We start from the raw sequence: 22,416 nt of genomic DNA, 5'->3' as shown, positions 1-22,416 counted from the left end.
TGTTACTTTTCCTATAGGAAGGGCAAAACACTAGGTTCCCATTTTTCTTACTACAAAGGGAGTATTATGGATGACAATTCTTGTACGCAGAGAACATTAACAGGGGATAAATTAGTGGGTACATACCCCTGTGGACACTGCAGTTTTTGTGGCTATATATTCAAAACCAAAAGCTTCACAAGCAAAAATACTGGTCAGCTACATGATATTAAATTCTTTGGCAATTGTAGTTCTGACTGGGTAATTTATCTAGCTACATGCAGATGCCAGGCATTCTATGTTGGCCAAACATCTAGACAATTTCGCATCAGGATATCAGAACATTTGGGAGACATCAGGAATTGTAGGCCAACTAACGCATTATACAGACACACCATCAAGCATCCCACAGCCAAATTTTCTTTTTGTATTATTGACAACATTATTGGAAATAGGGCATTCAAAACAGGATGGCATGACATTCTCAACAAAAAAGAGAAAAGATGGATAGTTAAACTGGGTGGACTTTTCCCACCAGGGCTTAATGACAAAATGTGATTTTCTACAAATGCTCAACTCATTATATTTATTTTTCTCAGTGAATCCCATTTGATACTGGCACATGTTCACAGTGTCACTCAACAGTTATTATTGACATGATTATAGTAAACTATGTATAATAGTGCTAACCTTTTTTCATTTTTATACAGCACATATCTCCCTCACAATACCAAGGTAACATTTTATCTTATTTTTGACCAACTGATATTAATAATTGTTTGGTACTGCTTTAGATGGACAACAATTTTTGTATACTTTACTTGTATGGTGCACATATATTTACTTTCATGTTTATTTGTAACATAACTAATGATTTTTTCTTCCTTGACAGGAAGTGATGTCATTGCTTTCTTATAGGGTATATAAGGAGCAGTTCATATTGTGTCTTTGCAACTACTGATGAAAGCTTAAATAGCTGAAACCGGTCTAGTTTTTGTGCAATAAAAATATATGCATTGGAACCACTCGAGGTGCTGGCTTTATTTTTCAGTATTGGTAGAGAGTGTGTCAGCTTGCTGGTCATAGGAAGCTGTCAACCCCTCCCCCCACCGTGATGTCTCCTCTAATACCACTACTCTCTTTTACAAAATCCCTTCTCTTTAGTGCATTTCCCCATTTTACCCTTGCAGCTTCCAATATGTAATTATTCTCTTTATATCTGTATAACAATTAACAAATAATCTATGCTATAGGTCTCCTTTTTATTTAACATGTGTTGTAATCCATTCTTCTCTAACTTCCTCTCTCTCGCCACCCTTAATGTTAATTAAATAATTGTTACCTGTGTCTACAAAATAGCTATCATCATGCATATGTGTCATATTATCTTCGTTCTGGGTTTGGCTGCTCTTTCTTATCTTCTTTACCATGTCCTTCTTCACACCAAAAAGCTGCCATTTTAACCACAGTTACCAATTTTTCCTTCTCTGTTTCATAATAGCTCACAATTTCCTTACCTCCGCTGTACATAAAAAGTACAGTTTTGTACCTACCATAAATGTAGATGTTCGAGTTCTAATACAGCTGCAGTAATCACAGATGGGTTCTCTGCCGTCAGGCGGGTCCTCGGTCGGCCGAATTCCAAAGTCTAGGTCCGGCGTCGGTTGTTGTCACTTTCTCTCCTGACGTCAGTGAGGCCAGAGTATATAAGACACAGCCGACGCCATGTTCTTCAGTCTTTCTTGCCCCAGATGTCAGGTGCCCCCAGAAGGAAGGCAATACATAAATTATATATATATATATATATATATATATATATATATATATATACATGCAATGCAATATAATCCAAAATTAGTAGGTGCAAGCAAATAAACCATAGAAGGATAACCCAGACAGGTTGTATGAAGAGGGGGCTAGGTCCCATGCCTTTACCAAGTGGGGAAGGAGGGAGGGAAACCTGTACTGCAGCTGTATTAGCACTCGAACATCTACATTTATGGTAGGTACAAAACTGTACTATGTTCATCGTGCATACAGCTGCAGTAATCACAGATGGGTAGAGTCCCAAAGCTACGCACAGGGTGGTAGGTACTAGGTGGAACTGGGATGAGCCAGAATGCCCTGCAACACAGCAGTGGCAAAGCCTGCTCTAGTTTTGGAATATAAAGGCAGGTGGAAGTGTTTTGTGAAGGTATGTACAGAACTCCAAGTGGCTGCCTCCAAAATATCTTTGGTAGGAACTCCTCTGAGGAAGGCTGTAGAGGTAGCTGTGGCCCTGGTGGAGTGGGATCTGATACCTGTAGGAACAGATTTCCCATGATAGGAATAACAAAACCGTATGCAGTGGCCAATCCACTTTGAAATAGTCTGCTTGGTAACTGGCTTCCCTTGAGCCCCTACAGCATAGGACACAAAGAGTTGTTCTGATTTCCTGAAGGACTTTGTTCTGTCCAAATAGTAACGTAGCTGCCTATGGATGTCTAAAGAGTGTAGCAGCCTTTCCCCTTTGTTTTGAGGATTGGGGTAAAAGGTAGGTAGGTGTATGGCTTGATTTAAAGCTACCCTGGATACCACTTTAGGCATAAATGACGGGTTGGTACGAAGGGAAACCCTGTCCTGATGGAAGATGAGAAATGGCTGCACCGCCATGAGGGTCTATAGTTCCGAAACCCTACGAGCTGAAGTGATGGCCAGAAGGAAGGCTGTTTTCCAGGACAAATATTGCAAATCTGTTGAGGCAGCTGGTTCAAAAGGAGGCAATGTTAGTTTTTCCAGTATGTAATTAAGATCCCAGGCTGGTATTGGTTGTTTCCTTGGTGGTCTTATATTCTTAGCCCCTCTGAGGAACTGTCGTAAGAGTGGGTGAGAAAATAAAGGTGGATCCGTGTTGAATTCTGCAGAAATGGCTGAGGCATGGATTTTTATGGAAGAAAATGAAAGTCCACTGTTCAGCAGCTCAGCTAGATACTGTAATACCTGAGGCAAGTTCAGTTTTCTAGGGTCCTGGCCTTTTTTCTCATTCCAAGAGCAAAACTGTTTCCATTTTGCGGAGTAAGCCTTTCTAGTAGATGGCCTTCTGGCCTCCAAAATGACATCCTGCACCTCCTTGGAGAGTAGGGTCTGTTGTGGTGTTAAGGAATTTTCCATGCAGCGAGATTGAGTGTTTTCAGCTGACTGTGAAGAGTTTTGTAGCTGTGCTGAGTCAGCAGAAGAGACATTAGAGGCAGGGACCAGGGAGGAGTATGTGTTAGGCTCCTCAGGAGCGGGTACCAGTGTTGCCTTGGCCAATCTGGAGCAATCAGTATCATCTTCGGTCTGTCTGCTCTTGCTTTCAAGAGCACCTTGGGCAGAAGAGGCAGAGGTGGGAATGCGTAAACTGTCCATGCTGTCCAACTGAATGAAAGGGCATCCACTCTCCAGGCCTTTGGATGAAAGGTCCTCGAACAAAACATTTCCAATTGATGATTCCTGTGGGCGGCAAAAAGATCTATGTCTGGCCTCCCCCACGCTTGGATTATCTCTGTAAACACCTGAGGATGCAACTTCCATTCGTGTGGATCTGTCATATTTCTGCTTAGATTGTCTGCCAGCGTGTTTTCCAATCCTGGCAAGTACTGTGCTTGAAGTTCGATTAGCCATTCCAGAGCCAAGTTCCAAAGAGTCATGGCTAGTCTGCACAAGGGGTATGAATGTGTTCCTCCTTGTTTGTTTATGTACCACATTACTGTGGTGTTTTCTGTTCTTATCAGTAATTGTCCTGGATGCAGGAGGTCCTTGAAAGCTGTAATTGCATTTATTACTGCTAGCATTTCTTTTTGATTGATGTGAAGGTGCTTTTCCTTTTGGGACCATTTGCCCTGAATGCACTTGTCCGTCATGTGCGCCCCCCAGGCGTAATCTGAGGCATCTGTTGTGATGACTTGATTTGCTTGAGGCTTGCAGAATGGGAGGCCTGTGTTTGCTTGACATGCTTGGGCCCACCATAGAAATTCCTTTTGCAAACATGGAATTATTGGTATTATTGTTTCCAGACTGTGACTGTGTTGAGACCATAGGTTTTTTAGGTACCATTGAAGTTTCCTCATATGCAGCTTTGCACATGGGATTAAAAGAATGCAAGATGCCATGAAGCCCAGAGCCTGCAGGATTTTCCTTGCAGTAAGCCTGGTACATTTTGCTAGTATTCTGAAGTACTGAGTCAGTTGCCCCTGTTTTTCTGGCGTAAGATAGGCCATCTGGGTGTTTGAGTCCAAGTTGGCACCCAGGAAAGTTATTTTCTGAGATGGTGTTAGCCTGAATTTCTCTTTGTTGATTGTGTATCCCAGAGAATGCAGTAACCGTGTTACATAAGCCAGATGTTCCAGAAGTATGTGCTTGCTGTCCGCTTGGATCAGGCAGTCGTCCAAATAAGGGTAAATTTGTATCCCTTGAAGTCTGCAGTAGGCAATCACTGATGCCAGGCACTTTGTGAATACTCTGGGCGCAGTAGATAAGCCAAAGGGCAATGCAGAGAATTGATAGTGGATTGAACCTGCAAGAAATCTGAGGTATCTTCTGCAGCTTTGTCTGATTGGGACATGCGGGTATGCCTCCTTGAGGTCCAATGTTACCAGCCAAAACTCCTTGCCCAGCATGGGAAGAAGCTGCTGTAATGTGAGCATCTTGAATTTTGGTATGAGTAAAAATGTGTTTAGGATGGATAAGTCCAAAATGGGTCTCCAGTCGGTTCCTTTCATTGGTACCAGAAAAAGTCTTGAATAAAAACCTTGACCTTGTTCGTGAGTAGGTACCTCTTTTATAGCTCTCATGCCTATGAGCTTTGAAATTTGTAGTTGTGCCTCTGCCCTTTGATTGTGTGGCAGGTTTGGCATGCCTCTCATTTTTGGAAGAGTGTGGAATTGAAATTTGTAGCCTCTGTTTATAACGTCCAGGATCCATTTGTCTGTTGTGACAATATGCCAATTTCTTGCAAATAATGCTAGCTTTCCTCCCAAAGGTGCTGCCAGCTGAGACCTGCTTGGCATGGAAATGAGGGAGTCATTGAGTTTGTTTCCTGTATTGTTGTGCACTGTCTTCGCCACCTCTTGGTGCTGGAGTTTGCCATTGTCGGCCTCTATATGATCCTTGTGATTGCCCTCTGCCCCTTTTGCGTCTGTATCTACCTCTTTGGGGCTTGTCAGTGGCTGGAAAGGACCAGTTTTTTGAAGGCCAATTTCTGCTAAACGTGGTGGTTGGACCTGTAAAAAAGCTTTGACAGTTTGCATAGATTTGGCTTTTTCTTCCATTTTCCGTAATATCTCCTCAGCATTAGTACCAAACAGCACATCCTTTTGTAAAGGAGCATCTAGAAGCTTAGCTTTCACATGATCAGGCAAGCTTTGTTCCCTAAGCCAGGCATGTCTACGAATGACTGATCCTGTAGCAGCCGCTCTACTTGAGGCCTCTAGGGCATCATAGCCACATTGTAAGGTGTGTTTACCCACTTGCTCTGCACTATGCATCATATCCTGCAACTCCTTCAAATCTGGTTGTTCAGGTTGAGACATTTTATTCCTTAATTGTGATAACAGGAACTGTTGATATTTAAGCATATGAAACTGACAATTTAAGGCCCTCATGGCTAGGGTGGCCGAGGTATATACCTTTTTCCCCACCTTTCTAAGGATCTTGGCTCTCTTCGGCAGGAAGTGGATTCTTGGCAGTAGAGGCCTTCAATCCCTTGGGGCCTTGAGAAATGGTTTCAGGGTCAGCATTATGGCTTTTGTAGAGAAATTGGTGAGAGTTAGGAACTCTGTAGTACCTATCAGGTTTGACTGGTGCAGGAGGCAGGGAATCGGGTTAAGGCAAGCCTCGAATAAACATCATCAAGTATGTCCAAAACAGGAGGTATCGCCAGAGGTCTGTGTTGAGGTAATAAAAGAAATTCCCCAAGTCTTTTCTTGGAATCGGAAAAGTCTTGGCCTTCCCAATGGAAGTGTTCCCTCAAAGTGTGCAAGGTTTCCCCAAAGGAAAAATCCTCAGGAGGAGATACAGAAGGAATGGATTGCTCTGCATCCGAATCTTCAAAAGGGGAGTAAGAGTGTTCCTCTACATCAGAATGTTCTGATAAAATGGAGCCCTGATCAGAAGAGGGAGAATCTTCCTCCACTCTGGGTCTCTTTTCTGGAGGGGGTTGAGAACCCCTGATAAGAGTAATTAAATCCTCAACCATTTTAAGCATCTGTTTTTTAGGCATGGGGCCTGGAGAAGGGCCCTGTGCAACAGGCCTCTTGGGATGCCTGGCTGCTTTGGATTTAGTAAAGGCCTTAATAGAAAAAGAAGATGAGGATCTAAAGACACCATGGGTGGAAGTGGACCTGTCCACATTAGGAGGCTCAACATTAGCAATGGCTTCGGTGATTGTAGTCTGGGAAAGGGCCGAGGTACCAGCGGTCTCGGGTACAGAGGACACCGACAAAGGAGTGTCGTCGGTAGTCAGGGACTGCAAAGGCGTCTCGCTGAGAACCGGACCACGTGTAGCCGGTTTTGGAGTGGTGTCGGTGGGGACCATGGACCTCGCGTGTCGGTCCTTGTCCTTGCATTTTTTGGACAAAACGGTAGTCGGAGTCTCCGACGACATTTTATAATCAAAGGCTTTACCAAAGAAGTGTTGGGCGAACTCCGCCCGACGCTTAATAGTGCGTTTATTGAAAGTAGCGCAAAAGCGACAGCCCGAGACATCGTGGTCTGGGCCTAAACAAGGTATGCAGAGGGAATGGAAATCCTTATGCGGTATTTGCTTCCCACAAGAAATACAATTATTAACTTTTTCTGACATCGGTCTGAGGCAAGAAAAGTTTCCCCAGCGGGTACTTAGCTTTAATGAAGACTTGGTTTCCAATTTTTCGTAATTCAGGAGCTGGCCGACCGGCACTTGCGAACTGCTTCTGCTTCGGGCACCGCGCGGCAAAAAAGACTGAAGAACATGGCGTCGGCTGTGTCTTATATACTCCGGCCTCACTGACGTCAGGAGAGAAAGCGACAACAACCGACGCCGGACCTAGACTTTGGAATTCGGCCGACCGAGGACCCGCCTGACGGCAGAGAACCCATCTGTGATTACTGCAGCTGTATGCACGATGAACATCTGCCTTTTGATCCCATGCTTAATGGATATATTCTCCAAGAGCTACATTTGCTAAGTTTACACTGTTAAATTCAAGTAATTTTCCCTTTTACTCAGGCCTACACCCAAACGTCAATCAATATGCCTTCATCCACTCACAACTTACTATCTCTGAACTGCCTTCGGCGCTACCCAAATAATCATAAGGAAATAACTCTTCCAAAAGTAAGTGTCCTAGCAAGCAGAAGGGAAATCACTCAAGGTCAACAAATGAGAGCCCACAGTAAGACTGCAAATACTCCAAAAGAATCATGTTGCTAATAGTATCAAATGATACAGAATGCCCAAACCAACAATACATTAATAATATCAGTGTATGATTGATTTCTGGCCACTAGAACCTCAAACACACACGCACACACACACACACAGACACACACACAGACACACACACACACACACACACACACACACACACACACACACACACACACACACACAGACACACACACAGACACACACACAGACACACACACACACACAGACACACACAGACACACACAGACACACACAGACACACACAGACACACACACACACACACACACACACACACACACAGAAGATCCTCTGCTTTGGCTCTGTTAGAATCAAAACAGTGCAAGGATAACATTAGCTCTCATTTATTCTAATTCTGGTGTTTAGAGGATCATTCATAATTTTACTAAGGGCTGTCACAGTGCTGTGTTACATTTGAAATTTGTAATAAAAAAATACAGGATCCATGCTCCTCATAAAACAGAATCATGCTAAATGTACATCACTTTCGTGATAACCTTACCAATACACATAAGGTTCAAGGTGAGCTATAACTATCGAGAGCAGCTGGCCCTAAAGTAGATTTATTGTAAAAAGAAGTAACTAGAGACTATTTTAATATAGGCTAAGACTGCAGAACTGAAAAATGAAACTATTTGAGAGATAACTGGTCCAAATAACTCAAGGCAGGAAATTAGCCAAGTAGGACTATTCTGCAGCCTGCAGGTTGTTTGATATAATGTTGAAAAGAAAATAAACAAGTTCAGTGTAGTTCAGTAACTAAAATGGAGCCTAACACCACATAACAGCCTTGTGACTCACTGAATTCCTTTTCTCTGCTTTTCTTTACAGGCTCTATCAACCTAAAAGAGATAAGTTTACTTGAAAAAAAATTGAGGAATTTTCACATTTGTCATAAGATGAAGCTATCCGGATAGCAAAAGAAACAAGGCCAATATGCCTCAATTTGTTCTCAAGCCTTCACTCTGTTCACCTGAAGGCATGTGTGAAACCAAGTGAACCAGGTACACATGAATTAGATGAAAATGTTCAAAAGAGGATGTTACAGCCTTATCATGCTCTACAAAGTGCTTATCAAGGACTTTTGCATTGGAATCAAAGAGAAGCTGGAGCAACCAGAGACCAGTTACTCAGTGGTAAAAGCTTACATATTCCTGTACTTCACCAACTCAAAATCAGTGGGCTGTATAGAGGAGTAATGCTGTAAACTAAACTAGATGACTGTCAGACCAAGACAGCAGCAAGTCTGAGACTGCAGCGTTCATGTAGAACACAACAGGAGCTAGGTGTTCTTGCTGCCCTGTGCAATTCTCACATCTCGCAAGCCCCCCCCATAATATTAATCTGAGTACCACAAATGTACTACTGCACCACTAGCCAACTGGCATCTTGTATCCAGGGGCTTCTGCTCCCTTCACCCCTGCCTAGTTACATCTCTGAAACACGAAGTCTAGTGCAGGTCCTAAACAAATAGCAAGAGGGAAAACCAACTGTTGCAGCATGCTCAGATCATGCATGGTTGTTTAATACTACACTACGACTTCCAAGACGTTTGCACATTGAGTAATAGTTTAACTCTAGCTCTTCCCAGTGTGCAAACAGAAACTCAACAGAAAAGGCCAGTATACTCTATGTTTATGGGTAAATTTCAGTGACTGGCTAGTACGTGTACTGCCTGGATGCCAGGAAAAAGAAATACAAAGCATCTAGAAAAAAATCAGCTACAAAAATTGAGGAAGGAACACTGACTGGGGAAAGTTCTGCAGCTGTTCAGCAAAAAGCAATGCAACCTCCAGACATGACTTCCAGTAACCTACAAGAAGACACAAGCCAACTGCACAAAGACCTGGTTAAAATAAATGGAACACTGGTGTAGTACATCAACAGAAACAACAAAAGGCTGGAAAAAATGGAAGAAGCTTTAAACAGATATTCAGATGAGGTGATAACGCTGCAAAAATCAGAGGTCGAAATGAAGAAAAGGCTGGCTGAATATCAGACTGCTCAGGAAGAGATGTTTCAAAACATAATAGAATTAGAGGACAAAGCACATCGGAAAAACCTGATAATTTCACCTCTACCAGAGAAGCTGAAGGAACAGACAGCATTAATTTTATGAAAGCAGAAATAGGCAAATGGCCTGGTATTTCACAGCATGAGTTGTTAGCTGAAAGGGCACATTGTGTGTATTCTCCAAACCTGGCTATGAGAAAGCAACCTAGACCTTTAATAGTAAAGAAGCAAGCCTACCAGCAGAAGGAGTTGATTCTGACAAAACTGTGGCAGAAGGATACAATATTAAAAGTGGGAGACAGCAGAGTATTTGCTGAGAATGATTAGTGATTGTACACCAGGTAGAAGAGGGGGAAAATTCATTCCACTATTCAGGGAATGTCGAGATACAGGTGTGGGATTCAAATTGCTGTACCCAGCTGTCTTCAAGGTATTCTTCCCTGGAGGGACAAAATCGTTTTTTTGAAGAAGAACATGCTAAGGCGGAAATACAAAAGTCTGTCAAACAAAAAGTGATCTGCGAAATAGGACATTCTGCTTCTTGTTCTTCTGGTAATAAAAGACCACAGAGAGACTGTACCTGTGAAACCTTTTCCACTGTCTCAATGAAAAATGTTGCAGAGAAGGAAGGGAGCATGAGAGTTGACTAGAATTATAGAGTGTACATTGGAAATGAAGCAAAGATAGGATATGGGAGAGGCAGATGAACAGTAATAAAACCAGTAACAATGATGGATTGCAATGCAATAGTTATATTTGTGAAATATGTCAGAACATGAAAATCTGGAGATATTAGACTTTTCCAGAATCTGTTGGACTTGTGGGGGACTCTAAAGTATATGCCCTACTTCAAGTCAATAATGACTGGAAAAATTATTTGGGGAGGGGAAGAGAGGGGAGAAAGTTAACTAAGTAAAGAAAACATTTTTCTGGATGCTATAAAGTAAAGCTTTCTCAGTTACTTTTAAGTGTAATGGGGATTGTAAATAAGTGCTGCTCTTCTTTTATTTTTTTTAATTTCTTTCTCTCTTCTTCTCTCTTTCTTCTTCAGTTTTAAGAAATGTAGGCAATGCAATGTAAAAAAAAAGCCTGGTTAAAACAGGATGACAAAAGAAAAATTAATGTGCTTTTCCTTATTTTTGCATGGAGGAATGACTGGATTAAGGACCCTAGACTGATTCAGTAACAAGTTTCAAGAGAAAACAAATAGTAAATGAAAAAGAATATTGAAAATTATGAGGCTGTTTTCTAGGAAATGAATGTATGCTTAGTAACAATTCTATATTTGGCCCTTATGCCTTCAAGGAAACAATCTGATAAAGAGAAATTGACTGTCTGCTTCAAACATCTCCATGGAGACAATCTGATAAACAGAAATTGGTTACAGTCTGGTGGAGAGTGACTGGCTGTAGAAAAAAAGAAAGGAGAAACCGGCTAGGAGATAACATTCACATTCATGGGCTTTCTCATCCGGGAGAGCTATAAAGATAAGACAAAATCAGTCAGCACTAAGTAGAAGCACAGGCTGCACCATGTGTCTTAGCATGACTAACCTTTATTTCAGTTTAACTCAAATTTGTGAGTGTGGCTGTCATTTTGGGACATTCGTTCCTATTAGGATAACATTTCAATACTTGAAGATGTACATAGTTTTTACATTAATAGGTTTTAGGGGGTATTGGGGGCATTTTTGAGGGCTTTCAATAAAACAAAAATTTGTAAGATGTGACCATAGGCTCAAATGGACACTGCCTGAAACAACTATATAAAAGTTCAACCTGCCAGACACTGTATGCATACAATGCAAAAGCTGGAACTACACATTTAACAAAAAAGGTGTTATATAGGGTCTATGTTAAATAAACGAACGCTTAAAATGTCGAGTCCAACATACTCAAACACTTTTAAGCGAACGTTTATAATAGACAGTCCAGAATGTCAGAAAATGGAGTTCCGAAATATTTTGGTTGGCCAGCACTGACATATGTGACATATTACATCATGTAAGCTACTGCTAACGGCGCCGTGCAATGCAGAAAGGGAGAATTTCCCTTTTCTGCACTGAAGTGCGGTCTCGGAGTTGGTATATATAATTAGGGGGGTGTGGGGGTGCAGCCCCCCACATGGGGGGGTACAGGGGGCTTTGACTTATTTTCAATACTGCGTTTTTCGACATTCTCTTAAAAGTGTTCGAGTATGTTGTACTCAACATTTTAAGCGTTCGTTTATTTAACATAGACCCGTTATATATAAAAGGTGTGAATAATAACTTTTTAATACAATGATGCTTTCTGTAATGTCTTTAAATGTCAGTGGTCTCACAGATAAGTACAAAAAAGAAATACTACTAAACTATATTAAAATATAGGGTGCAAATAGCTATGTCACAGGAGACACACTTACGAAGAACTGATCATGTGAATTTGATAAGGAAAGGTTTTCAGGATGGTTATTCAGCAGAATATCTGGAACAATGGAAAAGAGGAGTACTTGTTTTAATTGCAAGAGACGCTCCACCACAGACAGAAGAGGATAACAAAGATAATAATGACAATTTTGTAGTGCTAAGGGGTTACTCACAAGGGAGAAGGATTACACTGGCATGTATTTATATTCCACCTAAAACTGCTATAATGGACCTAAATAAAATTCTGGGAGAAATAATCAGTTTCAGCAAGGAATATTACTTACAGGTGGGGACTGGAATTTGATTTGCTGCAGTGAAGGTGTGTCTGGGGGACCCAGAAAGGAAAGTTTAATAAAGGAGGGTAGATGTTTGAAGAAATTTATGAAACTAATCGGCATGGAAGATGTGAATTCAGTAAATGGAGTTTGGAGTGAATTTATATATTATTACCCAAATATAAAAACTGAATAAAGAAGAAAAATCCACAGACCAGGCTGAAATCGAAGTTCTTTTATTAAAACAAAAGTGAAGTTAGCGCTGGGCTAGGCAAGACTGAATTTACATTTCACAGGAACATGTTCATTTAATTGAAGGACTTGATACACACACAATAACCATCAGATCATGTCCAATAATAACTAAAATAAAATCACAGGGTAATGAAATAAAAATGAGACAGTGGCACTTCCCACCTATCTGTTGAAAAAAGGAATTTAAGGAATGGGTAGTGGAGATAATTAAGGAGCTACTCAAGAGGATAGAAATTACTTCTGAAAATAAAGCTAGGGAGTGAGATAAAATTAACGTGGCATTTAAAAATAAGGTGGAAATAAAAGAAAGGCTGATGTGGTTAAAGAGTAACAAGAATAATTTAGAGGGACTGACAAATGTTAAAGTACTGCAGAACACAGGGAATCTCACAGGACAAGAACAGGATCAACTGCGAAATGCTAAGCAAAAAATAAGGGATTACCTTGGTAATATACACGAGTTTGGAAAGATTGCTGTTAAGCAACTGTTTTTTGATAGCAATGCTAGAGCAAAAAAACTTTTAGCACAATGACTCAGGTAATAGAAAGTTGAAAGGGGTTTCACCAAGCTTAAGAGAGCCTACAACACGGAAGGTAATTAGAGATCCTGTAGAGGTATTAGGAATATTTCAGAAATTCTATGAAAGTCTGCATAAAGTAGACAAATATAGAAATCAAGAAAAGATACAAATGGAAATGTTTATGGAAGAAGTAAATATGCCAAACAGGTAGATGAGGCTCAATTACTAATGGTTAGGAAACAAGGACATGAGATAAAAAATGTGATGTATAACCAATCTACAGGAAAGTCCCCAGGAACAGATGGTATTCTTGTGGAAGTTTGGAAGCTAGGAGGGAAAAATGTACAGTTGTGTACACTTACCATAAATTTAGATGTTCAAATGTATTCACTGTTGCACTTCTGACTACTAGGATTTCTGGTGTGAAAGCCCTCTGCCAGCCCGACTACCAGAGAAAAGTATTTCTCGCTCCCAGGCTGGCGGACACCCTGATCATCAATACACTCAGGTATAAAGGTAGCCAGTCTACATCATGATACCAGCACTTTCTTGCCCCCAACTAAGAGAAGCCCTATGAAGACTAGAGGTATCCAGAGGAGACCCTGACAGAGAAAGAAAACCAAGGAAGGGTTCCTTGGCTAAACTGCAAAGACAGAAACACCTTACATACATAGTAGGCTAAGGGGATAGGAGTGAGGGAAAGCAGACTGCAACAATGAATACACTCAAACATCTACATTTACGGTAAGTGCACACAACTGTACTTTGCTCTTCATGTTTCACTGCTGCAGTCCTGACTATTGGGAAGATTCCTAAAGCTGAAAAGAGGGAGGAAGGAGCCTAAAGAGAAGAGGATGCCCTGCAGGACAGCAGTGGCAAAGCTTGCTCTAGATCTGGAGAAGGATGCCAAGTGGTACTACATGCTGAAGGTATGCACTGAGGAACAGGTGGTAGCCTCTAAGATGTCCTTGGTGGGGACACCCTTAATGAAGGCAGCAGAGGTTGCAGCAGCCCTGGTGAAGTATGACCTAATTCCAGCTGGTGGGACCTTGCCATGAAAGCTGTAACAAAAGGAGATGCAAAGAGAGATCCATTTGGGAATAGTTTGCTTAGAGGCTGGCTTGCCTTCTGAGCCAGGGTCAAAGGTAATGAAAGGCTGTTCAGTTTTTCTCACAGCTTTTGTCTTGTCCAGATAAAACCGTAGCTGTCTGTGAATATCCAAGGAATACAGAACTCTCTCTCCTCCTTTCTTTTGTGGGTTAGGAAAGAAGGTAGGGCGATTAATGGCCTGATTCAGAACGGTGTTAGTGACCACCTTGGTCAAAAAGGATGGATTGGTTCTAAAAGAGACCCTATCCTTGTCGAAGATAAGAAAGGGTTCCACTGCCAGGAGGGCCTGCAACTCAGAAACCCTCCTGGCTGAAGTGATAGCTAGTAGCAGTGCTGTTTTCCATGAAGAGAACTTTAGATCCGAAGAAATTGCTGGTTCAAAAGGAGGTAATGTTAGCTTTTCTACCACAAAGTTTAGGTCTCATGGGGGGGTAGATTTCCTTCTGGGAGGTCTAATGTGAATTGCTCCCCTAAGGAGTTGTCTTAAGAGTGGATGGGAGAAGACAGGGGGTTGAGAAGGGACGTATGCAGAGATGACAGAAACATGGATTTCAATTGAAAAATTAGCTAGATCCTTGATTCAGCAAGCCAGTCAGGTATTCCAAGATACTGGAAATATGAGCTGATTTTGGGTCTAGGTGGTGATCTTTGCACCAAATAGAGAACCTATTCCATTTAGCTTTGTAAGATTTCCAAGTGCTGGGCCTTCTGGATTCTTTGAGGATATCTAGCACCTGTTTACTCAGCGTAGCACCACAGAAGGATGATGTGGGATTATCCAAACTGCAAGGATGAGGGTCTGCAAGCTGAGATGTACCAATTTTTCCCCGTTCTATGTGAGAAGATATACCCTCTGAGGCAGAAGCCAAGGGGTTTGGTTGATGAACTTGAGGAGAAGAGGATACCAATGCTCTCTAGGCCAGTCTGGAGTTATCAGTACTGTTATTGGGCCCTATTTCCTTATTTTGATAAGGATCTAAGGCAGGAGGGGGATGGGGGGGTGCATAAATGAAAAGTTGGGTCCATGGGAAGTTAAAGGCATCTGTTTTCCAGGCCGCCTCCTGTTTGTTCCTCATACAGATTTTTTCCAAGTGAGTGTTTTTCGTGGATGCAAAAAGGTCTACCTGTGAAACTCCCAAAGTTTGGGTTATTTCTGAAAAATCTCTGGGTTCAGATACCACTCATGGGGGTCCATCAGATTCCTGCTCAAATGGTCTGCCAGAGCATTTTGAACTCCTGGTAAGTATTGTGCTATGAGGTGCAGATCCAAAGAGTATCCTGTTTCCCATGACACAGGGGGTAGGAATGCATTCCTCCATGTCTGTTTATGCACCACATGACTGTGGTATTGTCTGTCCTTATTAACAGGGCACCTGGTGTCCATTTTTCCTTGAAGGCTATCAGGCCCTTTTGTACAGCCATGAGTTCCTTCCAATTGATGCACCTGTCCTTGTTGTTGAGATCCCACCTTCTCTGTGTTTGTAGGTTCTGGAAATGAGCTCCTCTCAGGCCGTCTCTAAAGCATCTGTAGTTAGGGTGTGTCCCTGTGGACTGAATGTGAAGGGGAGGCCCTGATTGTGGGAGCAAGCCTATGCCCACCATGCCAACTCCTGTTTGAGGCAAGGGATCAAGGGAATCTCTGTCTCTAGGGACTGAGAGCTCTGACACCATGAATTCTTGAGGTACCACTGGAAGTTCCTCATATGTAGTTTGGCAAGGGGGACCATAAGGATACATGAAGCCATGTATCCCAGGTCTCACAGGAATTCCTTGCTGAGATGCAATCCTCATTTGGGACCTTTGTAAGTAATCTGTCAGAAAGGAGACTTTTTTCTGGAGGGAGGCATGCCCTCTGTAGAGAAGTAGAGAGGAGTCCAGAAGTGCCCCCCAAAAAACAATCCTTTCGGTGATGCATCAAGGTTCACTGCAAACCCCAGAGATGAGGTCCTGGGTGAATTTGAGGTCCTTGAGGAGTTTTGTCTGATCTGTGGCCTGTATGAGGCAGTCGTCCAGGTAAGGATAGATTTGGATCCCCCTGGTCCTGCAAAAGGCTACTACTGGTGCTAGACAAATCGTGAACACTCTTGGTGCAGTAAATAAGCCAAAGGACAGAGTAGAAAATTGATAGTGACTGGATCCTGCCCTGAAGCAAAGACATTTTCTGTGCGATTCCTGAATAGGAATGTGAAGGTAGACACCTTTTAGGTCTACAGAGACCATAACGGCCTAGGGAGAAATCATGGCCAGGAACTTTTGGAGTGTTAACATTTTGAACTTGGAAATGATTGAGACTGGACAGATCCAGGATGAGGCACCAACAGCCTTCCTTTCTGGGGACCAGGAAGGCCTGGAATAGAATCCTATTCCAGACTGAGGAGGAGAAACTGACTCAAGTGCTCCTTGTGAGCACAGAATTTGAATCTGAGCCAGTGCCTCTGCCTTTTGATTTTGGGGGACATATGGATAACCTGAGTATTTTAAGTGCTCTGTGAAATGTTTGCCTGAATGTCTGGCAGGAACATTTCTGTGAAACGTGGGAGGTTGCACCTGGATGAAATCTTTCACTGTCTGCATAGATGTTGCCTTGTCCTACATCTTTTTAAGAACACCTTCTGCTTTGGGGCGAAACAGAACATCTTTGTCAAGGAGGGCATCCAGCAGATTAGACTTAACATGGTCCGGAAGAGCTTGTTCTAGGACACAAGCATGCCTTCTAATAACAGATCCAGTGGTAGCAGCTCCGCAAGATGCTTCCATGGCATCATAACCACAATGGAGATAATGCTTAGCTACTTGAGCATTGGAATGACAAAGGGCTGACAACTCTTTGGAAAGGTTTTTATCTTCAAGGGTGGAAACCTTTTGTTTTAGAGTTTCTCCAAAATAGTCTGCTGATACTTAATCATAGGAAACTGGTAGTTGAGGGCCCTCTTGGTGAGAGTGGGAGAAGTATAAACCTTTTTGCCAAAACTGTCATGGGCCCTGCTCTCTTATCTGTGGGAAGAAAAATCCTGGAAGAACTGATTCTGGCTCCTTTAGGTCCTGGCGTGATCACTTCAGGGGCAGCAGTGGGGTTTCTGTAAAGATACTTATAGAAATCTTGAAGCCTGTAAAACCTGTCCAGTTTTCTTGGGGAAGGTGGAAGGAAGTCAGGTTTTAAAGAAGATTCCTGGAAGACATCCTCCACCACTTCCAGACTGGGTGGAATAGCCAATGGCTTGTGTTCAGGTTAAGTCCAGGAACTCAGTAACTCTCTTCATTGCCTGTGGGTAGTCTTGAGCCACCAACTAGAAATGTTGTCTGATGGCATGGAGGGCCGCTCCAGAAGTAAAATCCTCAGGGGGGAAGCAAAAGGAAGGACTTCCCCTGAGTCAGAGTCCTCATATGATGTGTAGGAAGGGCCCTCCTCAGACCCAGAGTCCTCTAGATCAGACTCTTCCTCAGACATGAGGGGATCCTGGTAAATTTCTGGAGGATCATCACTTTTTCTTTTTCCAGGGGAAACTGCTTGCCTTGGTCTAACAATGGAAAGCATGTCTTCAGCTAGTCTAATAAGATCCTGCAGAGGTCCCTGTGAAGTGCAGCCAGAAGGCCTAACTGAAGGCCTGGATACAGAAGGTTTTCAAGGAGTGGCTAAAGCCTTAGGCCTAACAGCATCTGAAGCCCTGATTCCTGTCTCTTAAGAGTGTTGAATATGCACCGGAGCTGGAGTGGGCCGAGGCCTAAGCACAGTCTCTGGCCAGAGCATACTCCTCGAAAGCTGAGGCCTGCTGAGCAGTCCTGGACCCGACCGATGAGCCCGTGTCAAAGGCTTGTGTACAGGTGGAAGGAACTAATAGCGTGTCGGACTCTGAAAGGGTCTTGACAGAGGCCTGAGTCACCGGTTCTGAACAGAATGGGGCTGTGAAGGTGTCTCACCTTGTTCAACAACAGCAAGCCTGGAAGGAGTGGCAGATGACAAAAAATTGTCATCCAAAGGCCTAAGCTTTTCCTTCCTCCCTTTCTTATGCTTAGGTTGTTCAAATTCGGAATGCCTGACAGACACCATAGAAGATGAAAGAACAGATTGCTGACTAAGGAACTTTGCAAGAAATTCAGCCCTTCACCTAATAGTTCTAGTATTAAAACGTGCACAAAAGCGAAAACTGGCCACGTCATGGTCTGGGCCTAGGCAAGTAACACAAAGTGAATGGAAGTCTCTGTGTGGGATCTGCTTACCACAACAGAGACAGTTATTAATTTTATCTGACATGACGAAAGGAAAGACAAAAGTTCCCAATGGGGTACTTGTCTGTCCGATGACACTTCTTTCTCTCGTATGGACCAACTGATGCACTTGAATACTGCTTCAGGCTCTACGGCAAGAAAAGACTGGTATCACGACACAGGCTGGCTACCTTTACACCCAATCATACTGATGTTGGTCAGGGCGTCCGCCAGCCTGGGAGCCAGAAAGATTTTTCTCTGGTAGTCGGGCCGGCTGAGGGCTTTCACGACAGGAAATGCCAATAGTCAGGACTGTAACAGTGAAACATAAAGAACGTCTGATAAATATCTGGAAGAAAGCAGTGTAGCTGTAATACCTAAAGAGGGTAAAGATCCAGTAGATCCAGATTCATACAGGCCCATTTCAATACTAAACCATGATTATAAACTGTTCATGTATATAATGACTAAAAGAATGGCTAAAGTAATACCACAATTGATATATGTCAATCAGTGTGGTTTTGTGGAGAACAGGCAAACATTTGACAACATTAACAGAACACTGATAATCCAGAGGGAAGCAGAATGGAAGAAAATACCACTGTTGTTGGTGGGTCTTGATGCAGAGAAAGAATTTGACAGAGTAAATTGGGACTTTATGATCATGTCAATGGAAGCATTTGCATTTCCTGAAAAAGTTATAAGGTTAAATAGAAGGATATATGAGGGATCGAAGGTGAAAATTAAAGTGAGTGGGGTCCTCCGAAAATTTCTGCTTGAGCAGAGGAACAAGGCAGGATTATCCTCTTTCCCCTTTGCTATCTGCATTATATTTAGAACCATTGGCAAAGAAAATAAGGGACTCAGAATTTTAAGGATATAATTGGTATGGTTGTCAAGAAAAGCGGATCTATTTGAAGATGATATTATTTTACACATGACAAAACCAGAAAGAGACATTACAATGTTGTGGAACATTTTGAGACAGTTTCATATCTTTTCGGGATACAAAATTCAAGAAGCTAAAACAAAGGCAATAGTGGTAAATGATGTCCCCACATGTAAACAGGTTCAGCAATAACCATATTTATGGTGACATGATAAAATGAAGTATTTAGCAGCATGGATTAAACATTTTTCTAGTGTGACAGCTAAAGATATGTGGAGGAGACTAAATAAAAAATAATATAAAACTGAGAAAATGGAAACTGTGGTATACTGATATGGATAGTAAGATACAAGCAGCTAAAACGTTTTTAGTCCCATTAGTCTTATACACAGGACACACATATTTATATTTTTATCAACCAGAGAATTTGTGGATAGCAATTAATAAAGAGCTGAAGGACTTTTTCCCTGTGAAGGGATGATGGCAAGAGTCAAATGGGCTAAACTGATTCTTCTGGCAGAACATGGCAGATTGGGATTACCTGAGTTGAAGGGGTATTTTTACCCCTCAATACCAAAGGGCCAGATTACATAAAATGAATACTGTGCCAAAAAATCTGGCAATTAAAGTATAATCAAGTAATCTCATCCAAAATGCTGTGCTCATTTAAAATGGTTATGAAAAAACATAAGATTCTGTGTTGCTCTATGCAGTAACATAGTAGGAATGAATAACATGCAGTGTCCTGTAAATACTGACTTCTCCAAACCAATAATATGCAAACCAAAACAAAATAAACACAATTACCAAATAAGTATAACTAATTAGATAACACTACACAGGATCAATTCTCTGCCTTACACCCACTGACTGGGAGGATAAGCTCTGACAACCCCCCCCCCCCATACTTGAACAGGATTAACAGGTACTGAAGAATGACTTGGAACAAATAATTAATACAGTAGTGTAGATTTCTTAATATGTCTAATTCCTCAAAAATGATAATAAAAGACTGTACAACTCAGAGTAAAATGTTTTTATGAGGAAATCACTGCCATACATAGAAAGCTCAAGAGTTACTGTGTGGAGTGTTGTAGACCTGTCCCGATGGGCTTGCAAGGCACATACTACAAGTACAGCATATTCCTGCATCGGGATCAAAACAATGGCACATTAGGAACAGTTGAGAACTGTCAATTGTTCAACAATGCAGAGGTTGTTGAAAGTGCACTTTGAAGACAGAAGTTACTGTAATGGGAATCTCCCTATCTGCAGAAATATACAAGGCCTCAGACCTGCTTACATTAAGTATGTGATAAAGGAATTACAACACCCTACATAAGGGTGTGGGGAGTTGCCATTTTTGAAAAAAACAAAAACAATTTGAATGCTGTCTTGAACAGTTTGCCTTCATATGAAATGGCAACAAAAAAATCATAGATCTGAAGCAGCTAGCCTAAACCACACCTGAATGCAACAAACAAGCTTGGCACAAATATTTTCATGGTAATTTGCTCTGACAAGTCAATGACGCTAATAATGAAGCCTAGAGTTCATACTTGGTAAGCAAGTGATGATGACTGAGAACTGTGTGCTGATACATGTAGCAGTCTAGCAAAAGTACTGAAATACTTTAAGTGAATGAGTTTCGTTCTTAACTCCGAGTTACAGCTTAGTAAGAATCCTGTCGATATATTTTCAGAAGAAAATATTCTGTATCACCCAAAAAAGGGTAAGCCACAGAAATTGCAGCTAGGAGGAAAAAACAGTGCTCCAATGAGATGCGCCTTCACTCACTGAAAGAAAGGTAGCAGAGAATTGTATCATTTATTATTACATGCAAATATAGTGAACACATTCCAAGTGCACAGAATGTTTAATAGTACAAATTCCATAACTCACCGCTATGCTAACTTTCCCTAAAATCTGCTCTGGGATTCTTCCAGCTTTCTTCAACACCTGATCCAAAGATCCACCATCCTGGAATACAAAATTAACAGTTGAAACATTTTTTAAACCAGCTCTTCACCAGTCACACATCACAGTACAAGCCCTATGTTTTGAGTTCGAAAACAATCTTCATTCTGAACTTTTTACAATATTAATGTTGAAGTTCTCTAAATTATCTCTAATACAGAAAATTATGATTAGGTCTCTGATCATAACCAACTTATTAAGTGTCCCAAACATGGGTACTAAGACATCATTCACCTCCAGGCTAAAATTAGAAAGGTAAAGCTCATTAAACCATGACTGGCCATTAACATTCAAAAATGAGCATGCTGACTGGTCAGCCCAACCAGCGTGCCTGTTTTAAATCGAGCATATACCAACAGAAAAAAGTCTGGTCATCCGGACTTTACTCTATTAATACATCCATATACCCATATAATCATGCAGATTTCATCTTGATCCTGTCTGTTGCTGCATATAAGAAAATTCACATGACTTGCAGGCAACTTATAAAGTTCCCCTAGCCTTCTACTGACAGATCCAGATGAAATCTGCATGAAACCTCAAACCCGGTGTGTAGCTCTGCCTGTATGCATTTGCTGTCCTAGCACAGGGAATCAGAGTCATCAGCGATGAGCATTACTATGAATTACAGCAATGGAGATTTAGCTGACAGAGTACAGAATCAAAAGCTCAGAGATCGAGAGGTACATATTAAGGGCAGAGAAAATACAAAGAGAATCGGGTACGTTATGCAAAACTAAAGAAATGTACCTGACTTTCCTTGTATTTCTGCCCTTTATCATACCTCTAAACTGGACTTAAAACTTAAAAAAAAAGAAGCAACACAGATCTTCCCATATCTGGGCTGCTTGCTTTCTAAAGCACTGATGTACTGCGTAAGCTTACCTCATGACCAAACCACTCCCACCGTGGTTAAATCCAGCACTACCCACACCCAACCGTGGGTTATTGCTATTGCATGTGATACTAAGAACACATAAATGTTATGGTCAGTAAGATGCAATTGTAAACCTTTGTTGAGCATTAATCTTTTATCTGTTCTGTGTACTACCAGTTAAAAAAATGAATGAATAAACTGCAGGAGTGCAAACCATTTTAGTGTTTTTAAAAGCCTTTGAAAGCTGGTAAAAACAATGCTGTCAAAGATCAGGCACAAATAAACAGTACCTCTGAAGAATGAGCAGCCTTAACACCTGTTATACACTTCATTTGGCCAAAGTTATTTTTTTTATTAGTATAACAGAGTGAAGTATGTAACATCTTTTAAACCTCCTGCCATTGTTCTTTGTCAGCACTGTCTGATGTTAATGCCTAGTGCACAAACTTGTCTTAATAGTGC

General features: G+C 41.6%; 1 protein-coding gene across 2 annotated transcripts in view; it reads right to left on the bottom strand.

Moving 5' to 3' along the window:
• The window catches only part of MAP2K1 (mitogen-activated protein kinase kinase 1), a 1,005,884-nt gene that overhangs the window by 565,940 nt on the left and 417,528 nt on the right, over positions 1-22,416 (bottom strand). For both annotated transcript variants that reach the window (XM_044077867.1, XM_044077866.1), the window contains exon 4: positions 21,003-21,080. In XM_044077867.1, coding sequence (XP_043933802.1) covers positions 21,003-21,080 — 78 coding nt within the window. The remainder of the gene's footprint in view (positions 1-21,002; positions 21,081-22,416) is intronic.

The sequence above is a fragment of the Protopterus annectens genome, chromosome 7.part0, assembly GCF_019279795.1.
Source record: "Protopterus annectens isolate FY-2018-M chromosome 7.part0, PAN1.0, whole genome shotgun sequence".
NCBI classification, from domain to species: domain Eukaryota; kingdom Metazoa; phylum Chordata; order Ceratodontiformes; family Protopteridae; genus Protopterus; species Protopterus annectens.
The sequence above is the reverse complement of the archived record's forward strand: the minus strand, read 5'-3'. Positions and strand labels throughout refer to the sequence as shown.